The sequence below is a fragment of the Penicillium lagena genome (assembly GCF_028827675.1).
Source record: "Penicillium lagena strain IBT 129212 chromosome Unknown utg000007l_segment0_segment0, whole genome shotgun sequence".
NCBI classification, from domain to species: domain Eukaryota; kingdom Fungi; phylum Ascomycota; class Eurotiomycetes; order Eurotiales; family Aspergillaceae; genus Penicillium; species Penicillium lagena.
Window position 1 is genome coordinate 1,296,823 of NW_026623228.1, and position 15,538 is coordinate 1,312,360.

Genomic DNA, 15,538 nt, shown 5'->3' on the forward strand with positions numbered 1-15,538 from the left:
CTTGCAACAATTTTTTTTATCTATCCTAGGAAACACTTTTTTCTGTCAATTCGGCGATATACATCATACAGGCTACCGCAACTACATATATATCCTTGTAGGCACAAGGAGAGTGTACCAATTCCTGAAACGGGCTCTAATATTAGAATAAAATAGATGCTAAGCATAACCAATACACCAACAAACAAACAAAAAAGCAATGGACATGCAGTAAAATGAGTTAAAAAAGGGCATGCTATTCATGATAATCCTAGGTATGCATATCCTATACAAATATCCACAGCATGGCAGCCTGGACGCAAGAAACCCATGTATGCAAGATGTGGTATCAGACAAGGAAAGGGAAGGAATAAAAAAATGATCTTAGGAAGACAATGCAGGTCGGGGAGTTCAGGAAAAGTCCATGAAGGAGGCGGAAAACAAACAGGAAAGGTATAATCGGGGTAGGTATGAACATGGAAATAATGCTTGCTTGCTTGCTGGCAAGTAACTAACGCATCAGCACAAAAGGCAGGCAAGATGGAATGGACAAGGACATGGACATGGATATCAGCGCTCGTCGGGCTCTTTCTTCTCGTCGTCATTGTCATTGGAGACTTCGATTGTGGGAATGGAAAGACGGTTCTTCTTCTTCGGGTCGGACTCGTCGACGTCAGTTTGGATCGTAATAATCTCGGACGATGATGGCTGAGCATTATCGGAAGAGTCGTGGTCGACAATGGGCGGAGGAGAATAAGAAGGAGGCTCTCCAGACGGGTTGTCAGGCGAGTGAGGTCTCTGCGTGTCTTCACTGATACTAATACTCTCTTCCGAGGTGGCCGGGCTCCCGCTCAACGGACTCTTCATGAGGCGGTCATCGAGGGAATTCGGAGGCGGGAAGACAGCCTCTGCATCCTCATGGCTGAGACTGCTGCGGTCGGACAGCGACGTGCGGGAGTTTGCATATGAGGCCGGAAGACCGAGCGCCTCGGCAACAGCGGCTTCTTCGTCGGGTAGTTTGGAGGTGCTGCTCTCTGTGCTGGAACTGGCGTCGAAGATGCGGCTGCCGCGCCGCGAGCTCAATTCCAGGATGTGGTTGTAGCTTCGACGGGTTGGATCTGCGCGACGCTTCTTCTTCTTCTTCTCGCGTTTGGGGGATGGGCGTACGACAATCACGGGGATAGGGGATTGCTGGAGACAGTATTTCGAGACGGAGCCGGGGAGAAGGCTGTGCACGCCTTTTAGATTTCGGCCACGCGTGCCGACAACGAGTAGGACAGGTTCGTATATACGAATCTGGAGTTGTGTTAGAACAATCACACCGGCAAGGCACCGGTTGAAACTTACCATGCGCTGGATGATATCCTCAACCTTGCCGACAGCCAATTCCAAAACCAAACTGATGGCCTTCTCATCTTGGCTATTTTTCTGGATGACTTGCTCGAACAGCCTCTCGGCCTCCTTGCGATACTTGCGCTCTTCAATGCCGGCATCGCTAGCCATGCGCGAATCCTTCTCCACCGCACGAAGACAGACAATCTCGTCTCCGTCATCCACCAACTCGTCGATCAGCCATTCAAGCGCGAATTCAGAGTAATCGTTCTGGTCAGTCCCACACAGGAATGTCCTGCTGCGCCGGGTACTTTGATAGCCCTTGTGTTTGTAATTCAGCGTCAGCGAGAAGTCGGTCGCGTCCCGATTATCGAACGTATCAAAGGAAACGCCTCGCTCGTAAGTCCTGCTGCAGTCAGTATTTTAAAATGTGTCGTTGTGGGTTTAAAACATACTTCGGCGGAGGTGGCGATGGCCCCCTGTTGGCAGCGAGAGATTTGCTGTCCTTGTCCGCTGGGTCTTCCTTGGTTGGTGACTCGCCGTAAGAGCGTCGCTTGTCCTTGAAACTCATTGAACGAGTCGGCAATTGAGATTCTGTATCTCCAACACTGAACTGAATGGATCGTCGACGCGGGCTGTGGGCTCTGGACCTCTCGTTCGACGCAGCCTCTGTCGCCTGTGTCGTGCTGCTGCTGGACACTGGGAGTTCCTCTGACTCGAATGACGGTTTGGGAGAGGGTGGAGCGGACATTGTGACGGCAGTCGATCGTGGAGAATCGGATATATAGTGAAGGTGTTTGTTGTTGTCACGCGAGCGAGCAGATGGCCAAGTTTGCTGATTGTGAGGCTTGGGATGACAGGTGCGTTTTCGAATGAACACTAGGGTAATCTCCAAGAGCCACAAAAACAATTAATTCAAGTGATATAGCAAGAGCATAGGCTCAGCCGCTCTGAAGTTGCTGGCGATCCGCGTGTCCCAAGCGGGGGACCATTATTTTGGGCGCAGACGTTCCAGCGAGCAGGAGATACACCAGCGAAGGATTTGTGCAGCCAGACAAGCGAATGCAAGAAATAAAGCAATCAATGCAGAGGCACGAAATGAGGCAACGCGAATGCAACGTGTAGGTACGTCATGAGATGAGACGAGACAAGAGGGGACGCAAGCGGGCAGCCACGAGGGGCGAAGGAAAGATGGAAGGCGGTGAGTGCTATCTGATTGGTTTGCATTGTTTGCACTGTAGCTGCCTCTAGTTTGGTTTGGGTTAGGGTAACTACTAGATAGAGGATTCACTATTTGAATTGGAATTGTTCATATTGGAAATTTCATCAGGTATCATACAGGTTGTGGAGTGGTCTAAATCTTCCGTACTGTGTGATAGCTTCGATAGTCACCGTAGAAGGAACTAAAATTGTAAACGACTGACTATTTGATGACTACTGGGATCAATGCTTCATTTGTCAATGATGATGGTGCTATAGGAAAATAGCATATACAGACAAGAGGCGTGCCCTAATCTTGTAATTATTAGGGAAGGTCCTGCATTCCGCTCTCTGCATCCACGAGTTCGTGCGGACACCCAAATTGCAATCATCCAGGATCCCCAACTACGTGGTCCAAAATCCTAATCTCACAACGGAGTCAGTAAGTAGTGCAGAACCAACCCTCCTACCCTCATAAAAAAGTCTGGTGAAAGGAATCATCCCTCATCCTGGCGCGGCTGATCGGCACTCAACCATTTGGAACGGGAACGGCGATGAGTGTCGATCACAACTAGCGCAGATCCTAGGAAATTTAGGGTCCCCCTAATTAATATTTAATATGTCCGCGATAGGGAGTCAAGTCATCTTTAGATGAAGCAAGATATGCGAGGTGTTATGATAAACAGCCTAACAGATCTTGCTAATAACACTTCGGCAAATGAGAGATTGGCCCTTATTGAGTTTCTGTGTGATTTTAGGCTATGTACTAGCGAAGTGGGCTATCATGGTGCTAGGAAGCTGCACAAGAGGGGGAGGGAAAAAGAGGGGGAATATATATGATGAGTGGACGTGAAACCGATAGTGTGGAGGTATAACTGAATCCGAAGAATACCGTAGCTCAGGAATTCATTTCCAATGGGATCTCCCAATAATCACAAGACCGGACCCTGACGGACCCTGATTATCACCCCTAGCGCGCCGACTATGCCGAGCTAACCGGGTCCTATCTTTGTTGCCCAACCAGCGGTGTACAGGGCGGGAATGGCGTGCTGGCAAGTGTGTGCGCTCGGGGCTCCGGAGCTGCAGCAGATCTACGGGTCACACAGATCTACCGGTCACATGCACTGATAAGGGCTGAGTTTACTTGCTTAGTTTACGAGCTTCCTTGGCTGTACGAGTACGAGTAGCCAGGGAAGGATAATGATGATGATTCTTGAATGTGTGAATTGTGGAGATGTATGTAAGATATACAGATGGAATCAAAATCGTGGAGTCTCAACCTGACACAGTAGGGAGATCTGCACAAGAGGATGAAAAAAGGGGGAATATGTATGGATGAGTGGACATGCGATCGATAGAATGTAAAAAAGCGCTCGCTGGTATATCATAAGAAAAGAGCAATCATCGTCAGGCATCAGGGTATCACGGGAAAATGCAGAGAGAGACAGAAAGAATGGTACACAACGAGACAGGCACGGTCAGTATGCCTCGATGAGAGTCTGCTCCTGGTGTGGTGGTGAAACGTAATACTCCTGTTCCTCGAACAGATGGTTGTCCTTTAGTGACGACATGCTTGTGGCCTGAACAGCAGCGGCGGCGGCCTTCTCATCGAAGACCTCGATGGTAGGCTGCGGCGGCGAGGGTGGCAGGTTATCATCCTCTGAATCATCGTCCAAGTCGGCCAGCAGCTCAGGCGGCGACTGTGACGCCCGTGACGGTGAGCGAGTGAGGCACAGCTTCTCCAGATCCTCCACGTCGTCGTACTCAAAATCCGAGTCCGTGTCATCGTCGTCGTCGTCGTCATCTTCGTCCTCCATCAATTCTTGTTCGTGGATGACGGCCACAGGCGAGGGGGCGCGTCGCCGGGGCGGCAGGGCGGCGATGACAAAGTCGCGCTCGTCATAATCATCGTCGTCAACCTCGTCCTCGTCTTCATCACTGAAGTCTGAGTCCAGGTCGGAGACATCCTCATGACCCCAGTCTTCTTCGGGCTCCTCCACAATAGTGGTAGCGGTAGCCCATTGGATGTGCTTTGGTGGTTGGTCGTCCTGGGCCTTCGCGGCGCCGTGGACGGTCTGGTTGAACCAGCGCTCCTGCTCGTTCTCGGCATCGGCCAGGTCCACCATCAGCGAGTCGAGGAGGTTGGCGTGGCCGACCAGCAGGCGCAGGTCGTGGTCGGCCCGGGAAGCTTCGCGGGTGAGCTTCTTCCGGGCCGTGTGGGCAAGGTAGTACGTCTCGGTGATGCTCATCTTCTTTTGCTGGCGCCGGCGAAATAGAGAGTCAAAGTAGGGGCTGGCAGCGGCAGCGAAGGATGAGTCCGAGGGGGGAATGGAGAGAGAGGTAGAGTCCATGGTGGGAGAAAGTGGTTCGGGGATTGGCGGAAGGGCTTATGTTATGAGCTCCTAATCTGGCGTGGATGACTCGTCTGTTTTCTGAGTCACCCGAACACAACAACAATAGGCGGTGTACACTATTAGGCAAGGAAGATAATCAATGTGGAGATTGGCGTGATCAATTCTCATCGGCATTAGCATTCCCGCAGTGGATGGATACGAGAGGGGCAGAACTGATCGTCAGGAGGCTTTCGCCCATAATTATATACCTGGCGAGGCAGCCTTTATTTTTGATTTTTCATCTTCTCTTCCGTGATCCGTGCAAACTCCGGTTCGGCGATCGGAGTCTGCGCGGGTTGGCCCCACATCATGACGGATAGACCGCGTTAGGTAAAAACAGGTGCCGGTTTTCCATGGTGCCGCTGAATAATCATGCAGCCTGTTTATCAAGCATCATTCTTGTGCCCTTTCGTCTTCCTGCCATCTCAGAAACGACAGCACTGTCGGTCCGAGATGCTTCCGCTGCCTCGTCGCCTTTTTTCCCTCCTTTTTTCCTCCCTTTTTCCCCAGCTCCATAGCCCAACAAAACACCATCCTGAGTGACCGCTCTTAACTCCTACAGCCGTAGACCCTGTCTGGACCCACTCGGCGCGGGTTAAGACCGACGGCGCGCAGCTGTTTTTCATCCGGCTGACTGATCCCGTCGCTGACATAACACCGCATTTTGTCATAAACTTTGTGTTGCTCCCAAGGTTTCCCCGGCGTAGATTTCCAATCATTGTATTTGCAATCCGGTCGATCACCTCATTATTCTTCTAGACGGGCGATCACCTCATTATTCTCCTAGATAGGCGGCCATGACCCTGACAAAGCCAATGTGATGATCGGAGACGAACAACCTCGAGCAACTCGATTAAGGACATACGGTGTCTGCCTGGCTCAGGCAGCAATTACTCAATTCCACAATTCCCCAATTTCACCCAGGAATGCCTCCTTGCTGTTGGCGCAGCACAGGGATTCTTTCTGGCAAGTTGTGGGGTGTTTGGGGTGTTTCAGCGTGGAATGTTGTAGACGTCACGGGAAGCCTTCGTGTTTGCCTATCTAGGCGAGCGCGGCTCTTGGCGCAAATCATGAGTGTTCGCGACTCGGTCGGAGAAACTCTCATGATATCCCGAGTCCGTCTCGTATCGGTTCCCCATTTTCCCATTTCAGCTCCTTATTAATGAGGAACCTCGTCCACAATAGCAATGAGATCCACCCGACCCAGCAATTCATTGTCCAGCCCTACGCTGCCGCGGGCCAATGATAACTATAAATGTAGATGTTCATCTGGACCTCCGCGGAATATCAGTCGCCGGCGACTGGAAAGCATTGTTGACGTCGTCGACGGCTTGAAAAAAGTCCGAGAACCATCTAGACTTCAAATAGGATACCCGAAAGACGAAAGAAAGATGCGATAATGGATAACCGCGGCGGTTCGGTGCTTCCTCTCGGTGCTTTCTTCCCTAGAAAATACTGCCGGTCCTATCGGCACCCGGACGCTCCGTCCCCCGGAGCCCGCAAAAACCCGTGTTCTTTCCGAGAGCCGCAATACCCGGTCCACATTCATTATTTTTTCAGCTCTTATGCCCCTTATGCCTCGCAACACCCGTCCTACCCGTTATGATCGACGTCGGTGCATCGATCTGACGCCCTTGGCTTGGTACGCCGAGTGGATCGTGTTCAAGTGACTCATTACGGACGTGTTATTCAGTGCGAACCCCGAGTGCAGCCGGAGCGGACGAAAATGTCCGGTTTGTGGAGCGAGGCCGTTAAAACTAGTCTGTAGGAGTAGTGGGAAGTGCGAGAATCGGAGGAATTCGTCTCACTTGGCATGACATTCCGGTTTTTTCTTTCTGGTGGATGTGGTGGATGGGGACGTGGTGGTGTCACTCAATTGAGTGGGTACTTTCCAGTAGAACCCTGAAGAACAATTAGTTAGCATGTAAGCGCTTATCTATGGATCAATTGAAAAATGGCATTTGCTCTCTCTCTTTCTCTCTTTCTCTCTCTCTTCCCTACTGACCTGCCGAAATGCACCGGCACAACACACCCCACCAACCAAGCCCCCAGGGCTACTTTTCTACTCTCCAAAAAATTAGCCGAATAATCCTCTTCGAGGACGTCGTGGTAGAGCGCAAATATTACTACCGTTGCAACTGAAACAGCCAGTAGGATATTTGCCCATGCCATGGGATGGAACAGGTTCTTCCATATCCGCGTTGTCAACAATGCAGTGTGTACCAAGCCATTTCGTTGTTTATCTCCTTATCTTGTCTAGAAAACAGCCCAGAACATTATACGACGTTCTATTATTTTGTATTTATGCAATGTGACGGTTCTGAAAAGGACGTGTTAGACTGAAGGGGCTGTCTGTAGTACTGTAGACACAGTTGCGCATGCGCGCTCCCCCAACCCCAAGCTCTCAACTCTACCTAACATGTCTTTCCTTTGCCAGACGAAGGTCTCACTTGTTTAGTCTAATAGCTTTTGGATGGCATGTTCGAAATCCTTACAATAGCTTCTGGCGCATTGCACGCAATATCTCTTACAGCCACTGCATGTAGTGGCTTCGAGATTATAAAGCTATCACATTGGGTCTTCACAAAAGTAATAATGCGGCTTGAGTTCAGTCATCAAAAAAAGTAAACATTCAATTTCAAAAAACCTTTCCCACATCTTCCCTCAAATACGAGCTGTTGACAAGGTGTACTGTTTTAGTACTGTGACCGATTTAACCGAAATGAAATCGCCGCAACCACGACGCCATTCAGTAGTGATGGGTACTGAGGGTTGCGATATATGAAGGTAGTTTAACTGCCGAGTTCGGTTTCGCTGCGTTGTAGGGCGTTTATAGCGTCGCAGATGAAGCGCACCGTGTCAGCAGCTTTGCTTAGAAAGGGGCTATGCCCTGAAGCAATGTATTCGGTTGTTATTTCAGCCCCTAGCTTAATCGCGGCAGACACAATTTCTTCCTGCACTTTGACGGGAAGGGCATGATCATCTGTACAGTAAAGGTACCAGACTGGTATATCAGCCCAGCCCTGGTAGATATTATCTCTGTCAGCAAACGCTGCAGATGACTGTTTTCTAAGCTTGCCAGCCCAGTAATCACCTTCAGCCAACGGTAAATCATTGTAGAAAACATCGCGCGGATCCCCATTATCGATAATTTGCCAGCCATCCGGGCCGGGGTTGTGGAATAAGGGATCTGGCGAAAGCGAAGCCAGATCATCCACGGAACAGTGTGATGGAACCATTATCGCAGACAAGTGAATAATTCCGATAACTCTTCCTGACCCCGCGTGCAGCTGTGAGGAGTTTTTTTGAGTGAAGCCTTTCACAGCACTGCAGCCCACTACACCACCAAACGAGTGATTCACCAGCACCACGTCTCGTCCTGCCATCGTCGCGACGTTGAGCAGTTTCTGGATTTGTTCTATGCTGCTCGCAATAGACTCAACTGGCTTCGCTGTGCCACTGTAGTCTAGCTGGGGGGTAACACATTCGTAACCCTGCGGTCGCAATAGAGAAACTATATACGTCCAGCACTCTGGGGTATGCCACCCGCCGTGAACGAAAATGAGAACGGGCTTCATGCTTAGAAGAAAACGTGATACCGATATCGAGACTCTGTAGATATTTTGTGCACGGACACAAGCTGTGCTCAAGATTAATATACTACGAACGTAAGAATCTAGTTTGGATTTGATTGTCAGTGCTCGTGAAGATTACCTTGGTAATACACGAGAAAGCTTAGTTAATATATTAGTCATGAAAGTTTGGTTGTAACTAATTGGCTGTTTTCGGATGCTTTTCACGGGTGAACGACTGCCATAACTAACTTTCCAGTTATAAGTTAATTTCCAAAATCCGGTTGAGGAAAATCTCACTTCCCTAATAGGGAAATACCGAAAATAGAAGAGAAGTTAGAGGGCTGCGCCCGTGGTGAAAACGTGTAGCACTCTGCGCGTCATCGGGACCACCAATCAGCGCGGACACTTCTACAACGGCGATTGCCACCTTCTTTAGTCACTGGGATGCTTTGGCTCATACAATATGTTCGAGTAAGTTTTAACTGAATTATCTGATCAGGTGGGTGCCTGAGGTGTCGGGCGCCCACCGCTGCTTGTAGATAGAACTTCCCTTCTGAGAGATCACTTAGGCAATACAACTCACTCCACCTGTTTCATCTCCTTCCTGGTCTCCGCTAAATTTAATTTCGGTGCTTGTCTTGTTTGAGTAGCAAATTCCGTATACTGTACCCTCAAGGGGTAGGAAGATAAACGAGTTTTGATTTCTCGGCGATTTATCTTCAGAAAACCCTTTCTCCCTCACTCATCCACTTTCTCTTTTTCCTGACACACCCTTGTAACAAGCCCACGGTCCAAGCTGTATGGCTTAGTGAAGAGACTCATGAAAAACATCAATCCGGAAATGCCGCAGCAAAATGCCCAGACCATTCTTAGACTGTCCGAATATGCCTGCTTAAGGTCTCCTTTAACGCGAGTGTCTTGTAATCCTCGAATAACTTCCACCGCACTCGATGCATCGCTACTGTATTTATCCGCCAACGCTTGGAGGGCTGGATACTGCAACAAATTGCTCTTCATTCGATTTTGGAAAATGACACCCCCGATAGCCACACCGATAGACTGCCCAAAGCCTCGGAAAGAAGTCGATGTAGCCACCGCAATCGCCAAGATCTCAGTAGCTGCAGAAGCCTGCACTGCGAGTGCGACAGAGGGAAGAACCATTCCGATGCCGATTCCAGGAACAACATTTAGAAAGATCCAAGAGATCGTTCTGGTATCTGTGTCCAATAGGCAAAGCAGGCCCATTCCGATAGTCGAAAGAAACCATCCGATGCAGACGGCCCAATAGTACCGGCCTGTTCGACTGATGAGAAAGCCTATAACAACTCCACTTGGAGCGACAGTGAAGGTTTCAGGGAAAAGCGCAATTCCTGACATGATAGGCTTGAATCCTTTCACGGCTTCGTAGTAAAGGGGAAGGAAGTATAGACAGCACCAAACGAGCAGGCCGACAACGGCATAGCCGCCAAACGATATGAGCGCCGTTCGGTTCTGGAAAATCGCTGGTGGGATCATTGGCAGTCGTGCAATCCGCCATTCATAGATCGCGAAGACGCAGAGTCCGACAGACCCGGTAATCAAGGGAGCCAAGGTATGCCAAGAGCCCCAGGAATATAGGACACCTCCCCAGGTCAGCGGTATCAAGAACGAAGCAGAGCTTGGAATAAATAGGGCGATTCCTACGAAGTCGATCTTGCGCACTTGGACGGTAAAAGCGCCTTGCGTAGTGAGGGAGCCGCCCGAACAAGCAAGCAAGATTGCTCCAATTCCAATGAATGGGAAGTTGATATAGAAGATCCAGCGCTAGATATTACTGTTAACGGAAATCTTGTCAAGAACATAAATAGGGTCATGCTTACCCAGGTGGCTTTCTCTGCAAAGCAGCCGCCGATGACAGGCCCGACCACTGTTCCCAAGCTCCAGATCGCACTAAGCATGCCAAAGTATTTTGGTCTTTCGCTGAGAGGCACAATATCTGCAATGAGAATAGCAGTGAGGGTAATTATACCACCCCCGCCAATTCCCTGTAAAGACCGCCCAATAAGCATATGAGTGAAATCATTAGCGACACCGGCGACAATCGCCCCGATCGTAAACCATGCGATCGTGACAAGCACCAACAGCTTCCGACCGAATAAATCCGATAACGATGAGAATACAGGCTGAAAGACTAATCTCGCGTGAGTATTGTATGTCTCTGTTTCAGGTGACTTTTGTTAGCTCACCGGCAGAGCAGAGTGTGAAGGAGGTTCCGGTCCAGAATGCTTCGATTGCAGTTCCTCCAAGTTCATGAGAAATGATCTGTTGGTGTCAATGTCAGAGATAGAACTGCTATATGACAGAAAGGGCAGGATGGAATACTGGCAAAGCAACCGAGATAGACGTCCCATCCAGCGCTGCCATCAAGCTCAGGATGGCCATCGCCGAAAGCGTCAAAATATCCTGTTTTGTGATAGAAAAATTGTCTCCATTTTGGATAATCGATGAATTAAGTATTCCATTTTTGTTGTCATCATTCTGACAATCTTCAGGGCATAAAACATCCATAGTGTTGACTTCACAAGGGAAAACAAAACAGTGGGAGCGTCAACAACTTTCCGCGTACAATTTTTTTGATGATTTCTTCCTAAGAAATCTGCAGCATAGATTTCTCGGTTGTCAGTTGGACCCATATATGTTTCGCTGGTTAGAGATGAATTGTGACTAGCCTGCATGGGCCCTTGCTTAATCTAATAGTAGGAGCAAACTACTTTTGTTATTTAGGTAGACAAGTAAGGAATGTCTTGCAGGGTTCTCGTTTCCACAAAGGAGTTTTACAGAAACTAAGCAACGGTAACATGCTGTGGGATTGGTAAAGTATGTAGCCTGCAAACTTCGGAATATGGCAGTTCTCTGACTTCAGGAGGTACATGCATGATAGACGGGTTTGAAGGATCTCGGCCATTTGAAAAAGCCACGCAATATTTTGGCGCCACAAGATTAAAAAACATTGGGTTTTATATCCATAATTAAATCATCTTACTATAGCTTGCTCATATATTCAAAGTAACTCGGCCACCTTGCTTTGGGCGAAAACGCATTATTAGCTCAGGAAGGCTGGCTGTCTCTGCCAAGTTTAACTCGTCGCATTTTCAAAATCGCTGCCAAGACCGGTTTGTTGTAATTATGCACCCAAACTTTGTAAATTTTGTTTTTTGTTTTTTTTTTCTTGAAGTTTCCGCGAAACTAGTATGATTCGAAAAGTTTAACTATCCAAATACATCATGTCTCCTTGATGGCTATCTACACTTTTATCCACTTTTTCATAGGCCTCCTCTAGCTTAAGTCCCATAACATCACCATTCCTGCACACAAAGATGGTCAGTTCCCACAATTCTTCGAGTCTGATCAGGACTCTAGGGGATATTAGAGCTCTGAGCTCTCGGATTGACTGGTATCGCTTATGGATAACCGGCGGAGCACCCCTCATTGCAATAATAATCGGCGCCCTCTGGGTACCATTCCAAAATCGCACCGGAATCTTTTTCTTCACTTATGCGACAGCATCTGGGATCAGCGTCACTGCAGGTGAATAATACAACCAATCTTCTACTAGGACTTATTTTGATGGAGAACATAGGATATCATCGCCTTTGGGCACACCGGGCATATTCTGCTGGAAAAGTTCTGAAAGTTATACTCGCAATTGTCAGCACTAGCGCAGGACAAGGCTCGATCAAAACATGGTGCAGAGACCATAGAGCCCACCATCGCTATACAGACACTGATAGGGATCCATACTCTGCCCACAAAGGACTTTTTTATTCTCACTACGGATGGGTCGTGATCAAACGCAAGCGAGAACAGACGGGCCAGGTGGACGTTCAGGATCTCGCGAATGATCCAATCGTCCTTTGGCAGCGCAAGCACTACATTCCCTTGTTCCTTTTGACCGCATTTATATTTCCAACAGTATACTGCGGGCTTATGTATGGTGATTTTGCTGGGGGATTCATATGGGCCAGCTGGATTCGATTATTCATGATCCAACAGGCAACATTCTGCGTCAATTCTCTAGCTCATTGGGCTGGGGATCAACCTTATGCCAGCCGCCTCTCACCAAGAAACTCATTTTTCGTCGCGCTTATCACTTGGGGAGAAGGGTATCACAATTTTCATCACGAATTTCCAGTGGACTACCGCAATGGGATCAGATGGTTTCACTGGGATCCGACGAAGTGGTTTATCTGGCTCTGCGAGAAAGTTAACCTGGCCTCGGAATTGAAGCGGTTTCCCGAAAACGAGATTCAAAAGGGTAAATTACAGCAAATCCAGCGCCAGCTTGAACTCCGGCGCCAAGAAATATCCTGGGGGGCATCAATAGACGAACTTCCGATCTGGGGTATTGAAAAATATACCCAAACAGTTAACAACGGTCGTCGTTTGCTTCTTATTGATGGTGTTGTTCATGATGTTGCAAAGTTTGTGGACCAACATCCCGGCGGAAAAAGCTTCTTGCTAGAGCATGTTGGTAAGGACGCTACGAGACTGTTCCATGGCAGCGCAATCCATGCTCACTCAAATGCGGCCGAAAATTTGCTTTCAACCATGCGATTGGCGAGGATCTCTCAGACTGCGAAAATTTAAGCTAGATTACCCTGTCGAGCTGCGCGGATAAAAGATTGGCAAGCTCAATCGGATTTAATGGGCCTTCGTGTAAGAATCTGATCTGGACAACGCACGAGTGAAGAGTTATTTTTGAGACCTTCCGTCTGAATGTCAAGAGTAAAGGCCAAGGTTGTTGATATGCTTCTTGTAGTCCTCTACGGAAAGTTTCATTTTCAACTTGTTTGTAAGATCAGGTTTCAAAATTTACGACTTCAATTTTGAACGATATGATATTCCTAATTAACAAAATGGTCACTCAGTGTAAAACCAAGGTGGCTAGGTATACGTACCAGCCTTCGTCGAGTATCCCCTGCCTAAGCCCCGGCTTGCATGATGTACACCCCTTGCTTCTGCTTCTTTATCAAAATTCAGGAGTTCATCAGGTCAACTACCCACGCCAATGATGTTCTAATAGATTTAAGTCAAATGACGCCGCCTGCCTGAATTGTGTCAAATCCTTGCTCATTCCTCTATCCATACGGTCTTCACTTTCTAAAACCTTCTCTCAAGTATAATGATATAAACTCTCCGGCTCCTCCAGCGACAGTTGAAAAACAACAATCAATCACTGCCATTTTTTCAAACCCAAAAACTCGCGAGAGGATTTCTCCTGAGACTTTAACGTGGTTTTTGTTTTCTTGTTCAAATGTCTATTCCGAATCTCTTAGTGCATTTCCGGCTTCCTCCTCGCCAGGTCTTCGATTGGCCTCCTGGAGATGCCTCTCAAGCAGCTTTTCCCTATACACAGGCCAAAGCAACATGGATGCACCCAATTCAGATTCCCTCATCTGTCTTTCGCTATCTTTCAGACGTCAAGGCACCTATAACAATAGCCTCGGTCTATATAACGACCGTCATTTTACTCAACAACTTGAATAAGACTCGAAGAAATCGACCTTGGACATTTGCTACGACAGCGCCTTTCAAGTTATTAGTGATATTTCACAATATCTTCCTTGCCACATTCTCAGCATGGACGCTCGCTGGTCTCTGCTTTGTGCTTTGGAATTGCTGGCCATCCATGTCAGATCCGAACTTTGTCGCTCGTGTTGCGAATACAATGTGTCAAATTACCACAACGGGTGACTTCGGCTATTCCCAAAGTCCTGAAATGCTGGGTAGCACGCCAATGGCCTTTCTGGACCATTCAAATTACCTATGGAGTGCCGGTGCTGGATATTTTTCATGGATCTTTTATATTTCTAAGTTTTATGAAGTGGTTGATACTTATATAATCCTCGCAAAAGGAAAACAAAGCTCATTTCTTCAAACATACCACCATGCCGGCGTCATGCTCTGCATGTGGGCAAGCGTCCGATATGCATCACCGCCGGCTCTTGTTGGTATTCTTCTCAATTCCGCAATCCATACTTTGATGGTACGCTATCCTTTCAGCCCCAATGAATATCGCTAATCAGAGAAATCCAGTATACGTATTTCTCGATGACGGCGTTGGGCCTTCGGGTGCCCGTCTCAATCAAGAGATCTTTGACGACTTTGCAAATTGGCCAATTTCTTCTCGGTGCAGCCATCGCTATCTGCTATCTCTTCATTGGATACGACATTGTGACAAGCCAAGTTACACATCTAGAATGGGGCCGCCTGATGAAGTCAAACTATGCCAAAGTTCAGCCGCCCATGAGTAGCCATTCTGATACCACTTCTTCTGTGGCCGTTGCTGGGCCGATTTTTGAGGTCCAAGCAACTTCATGTCTATGGAATAGTGGGCAGACGCTTGCGCTATTTGTGACTCTAGTGTACCTGGCTCCCTTGGTTTACCTTTTCGTATCCTTTTTCAGTCGTTCATATGTCGCGCGTGTCAGGAAAACCGATTAGTAACCAACAAGTTCTTGAAGGAGAAGCGTGGAGGGCTTTAAGCAATACTATTTAGGACAAATTGTGAGAATTTTACTAGAGCGTGGAGCGAACATCAACTCTATAGACTATGAGGATGCCACACCATTGACGTGGCTGATTCACGCGGCTAACCTTGAAACCAAAAATTTAGTGGCTACTGAAGCTTATTTAAGAAAGAGAGGTGCGACAGAGGGTAGATTAAGGGGTATCAAGCGGGTTTGGATATGGGTCTTGACATATTCCAGATATTCATTCATCCTGTAGGTGGTCTGCATCATGGAGAGCCCGCTCTGCTCTCTGTGTACAAACACCTGGGTGCTGCGTACCATTTTCGCTGTCGAGCAGGCCTGATTGCACTCCCGGATAGCGGCTGTACATACGGCAAGCTACATCGGGCAAATGAATACTACTACTACTACTACATATTCCAGATTACTGACGTATATTCGTCCGAGTATCTAGCTCACCCGACACAGGACCACAACCCTTTCGCAACTTAGAAGCACAATGTATAGTAAAAAGAGAATATTTTAGCAACTACTTTCCAAAATCAAG

General features: G+C 48.0%; 7 protein-coding genes across 7 annotated transcripts; 3 read left to right on the forward strand and 4 right to left on the reverse strand.

The window, feature by feature from the left end:
• Positions 1-549: 549 nt before the first annotated feature.
• N7510_010044 (universal stress protein) lies at positions 550-2,062 on the reverse strand (the record flags this gene model as incomplete). Its single annotated transcript, XM_056981969.1, has 3 exons — positions 550-1,275; positions 1,327-1,717; positions 1,767-2,062. 3 exons carry the CDS (start codon positions 2,060-2,062, stop codon positions 550-552), a joined length of 1,413 nt encoding a protein of 470 aa, XP_056829805.1.
• A 71-nt stretch (positions 2,063-2,133) lies between these two features.
• N7510_010045 (uncharacterized protein) lies at positions 2,134-2,989 on the forward strand (the record flags this gene model as incomplete). Its single annotated transcript, XM_056981970.1, has 3 exons — positions 2,134-2,171; positions 2,246-2,436; positions 2,841-2,989. The coding sequence occupies 3 exons, from the start codon at positions 2,134-2,136 to the stop codon at positions 2,987-2,989; spliced, it is 378 nt and encodes a 125-aa protein (XP_056829806.1).
• Positions 2,990-3,989: 1,000 nt separating this feature from the next.
• N7510_010046 (uncharacterized protein) lies at positions 3,990-4,862 on the reverse strand (the record flags this gene model as incomplete). Its single annotated transcript, XM_056981971.1, has 1 exon — positions 3,990-4,862. The coding sequence occupies one exon, from the start codon at positions 4,860-4,862 to the stop codon at positions 3,990-3,992; it is 873 nt and encodes a 290-aa protein (XP_056829807.1).
• A 2,834-nt stretch (positions 4,863-7,696) lies between these two features.
• N7510_010047 (alpha/beta hydrolase) lies at positions 7,697-8,482 on the reverse strand (the record flags this gene model as incomplete). The annotated part of the gene is made up of 1 exon (XM_056981972.1): positions 7,697-8,482. One exon carries the CDS (start codon positions 8,480-8,482, stop codon positions 7,697-7,699), a length of 786 nt encoding a protein of 261 aa, XP_056829808.1.
• A 735-nt stretch (positions 8,483-9,217) lies between these two features.
• N7510_010048 (uncharacterized protein) lies at positions 9,218-10,900 on the reverse strand (the record flags this gene model as incomplete). The annotated part of the gene is made up of 4 exons (XM_056981973.1): positions 9,218-10,282; positions 10,339-10,649; positions 10,705-10,780; positions 10,841-10,900. The coding sequence occupies 4 exons, from the start codon at positions 10,898-10,900 to the stop codon at positions 9,218-9,220; spliced, it is 1,512 nt and encodes a 503-aa protein (XP_056829809.1).
• A 935-nt stretch (positions 10,901-11,835) lies between these two features.
• Positions 11,836-13,105, forward strand: N7510_010049 (acyl-CoA desaturase; the record flags this gene model as incomplete). The annotated part of the gene is made up of 2 exons (XM_056981974.1): positions 11,836-12,046; positions 12,075-13,105. 2 exons carry the CDS (start codon positions 11,836-11,838, stop codon positions 13,103-13,105), a joined length of 1,242 nt encoding a protein of 413 aa, XP_056829810.1.
• Positions 13,106-13,772: 667 nt separating this feature from the next.
• N7510_010050 (elongation of very long chain fatty acids protein) lies at positions 13,773-14,962 on the forward strand (the record flags this gene model as incomplete). The annotated part of the gene is made up of 2 exons (XM_056981975.1): positions 13,773-14,504; positions 14,555-14,962. 2 exons carry the CDS (start codon positions 13,773-13,775, stop codon positions 14,960-14,962), a joined length of 1,140 nt encoding a protein of 379 aa, XP_056829811.1.
• Between the last annotated feature and the right edge of the window lie 576 nt (positions 14,963-15,538).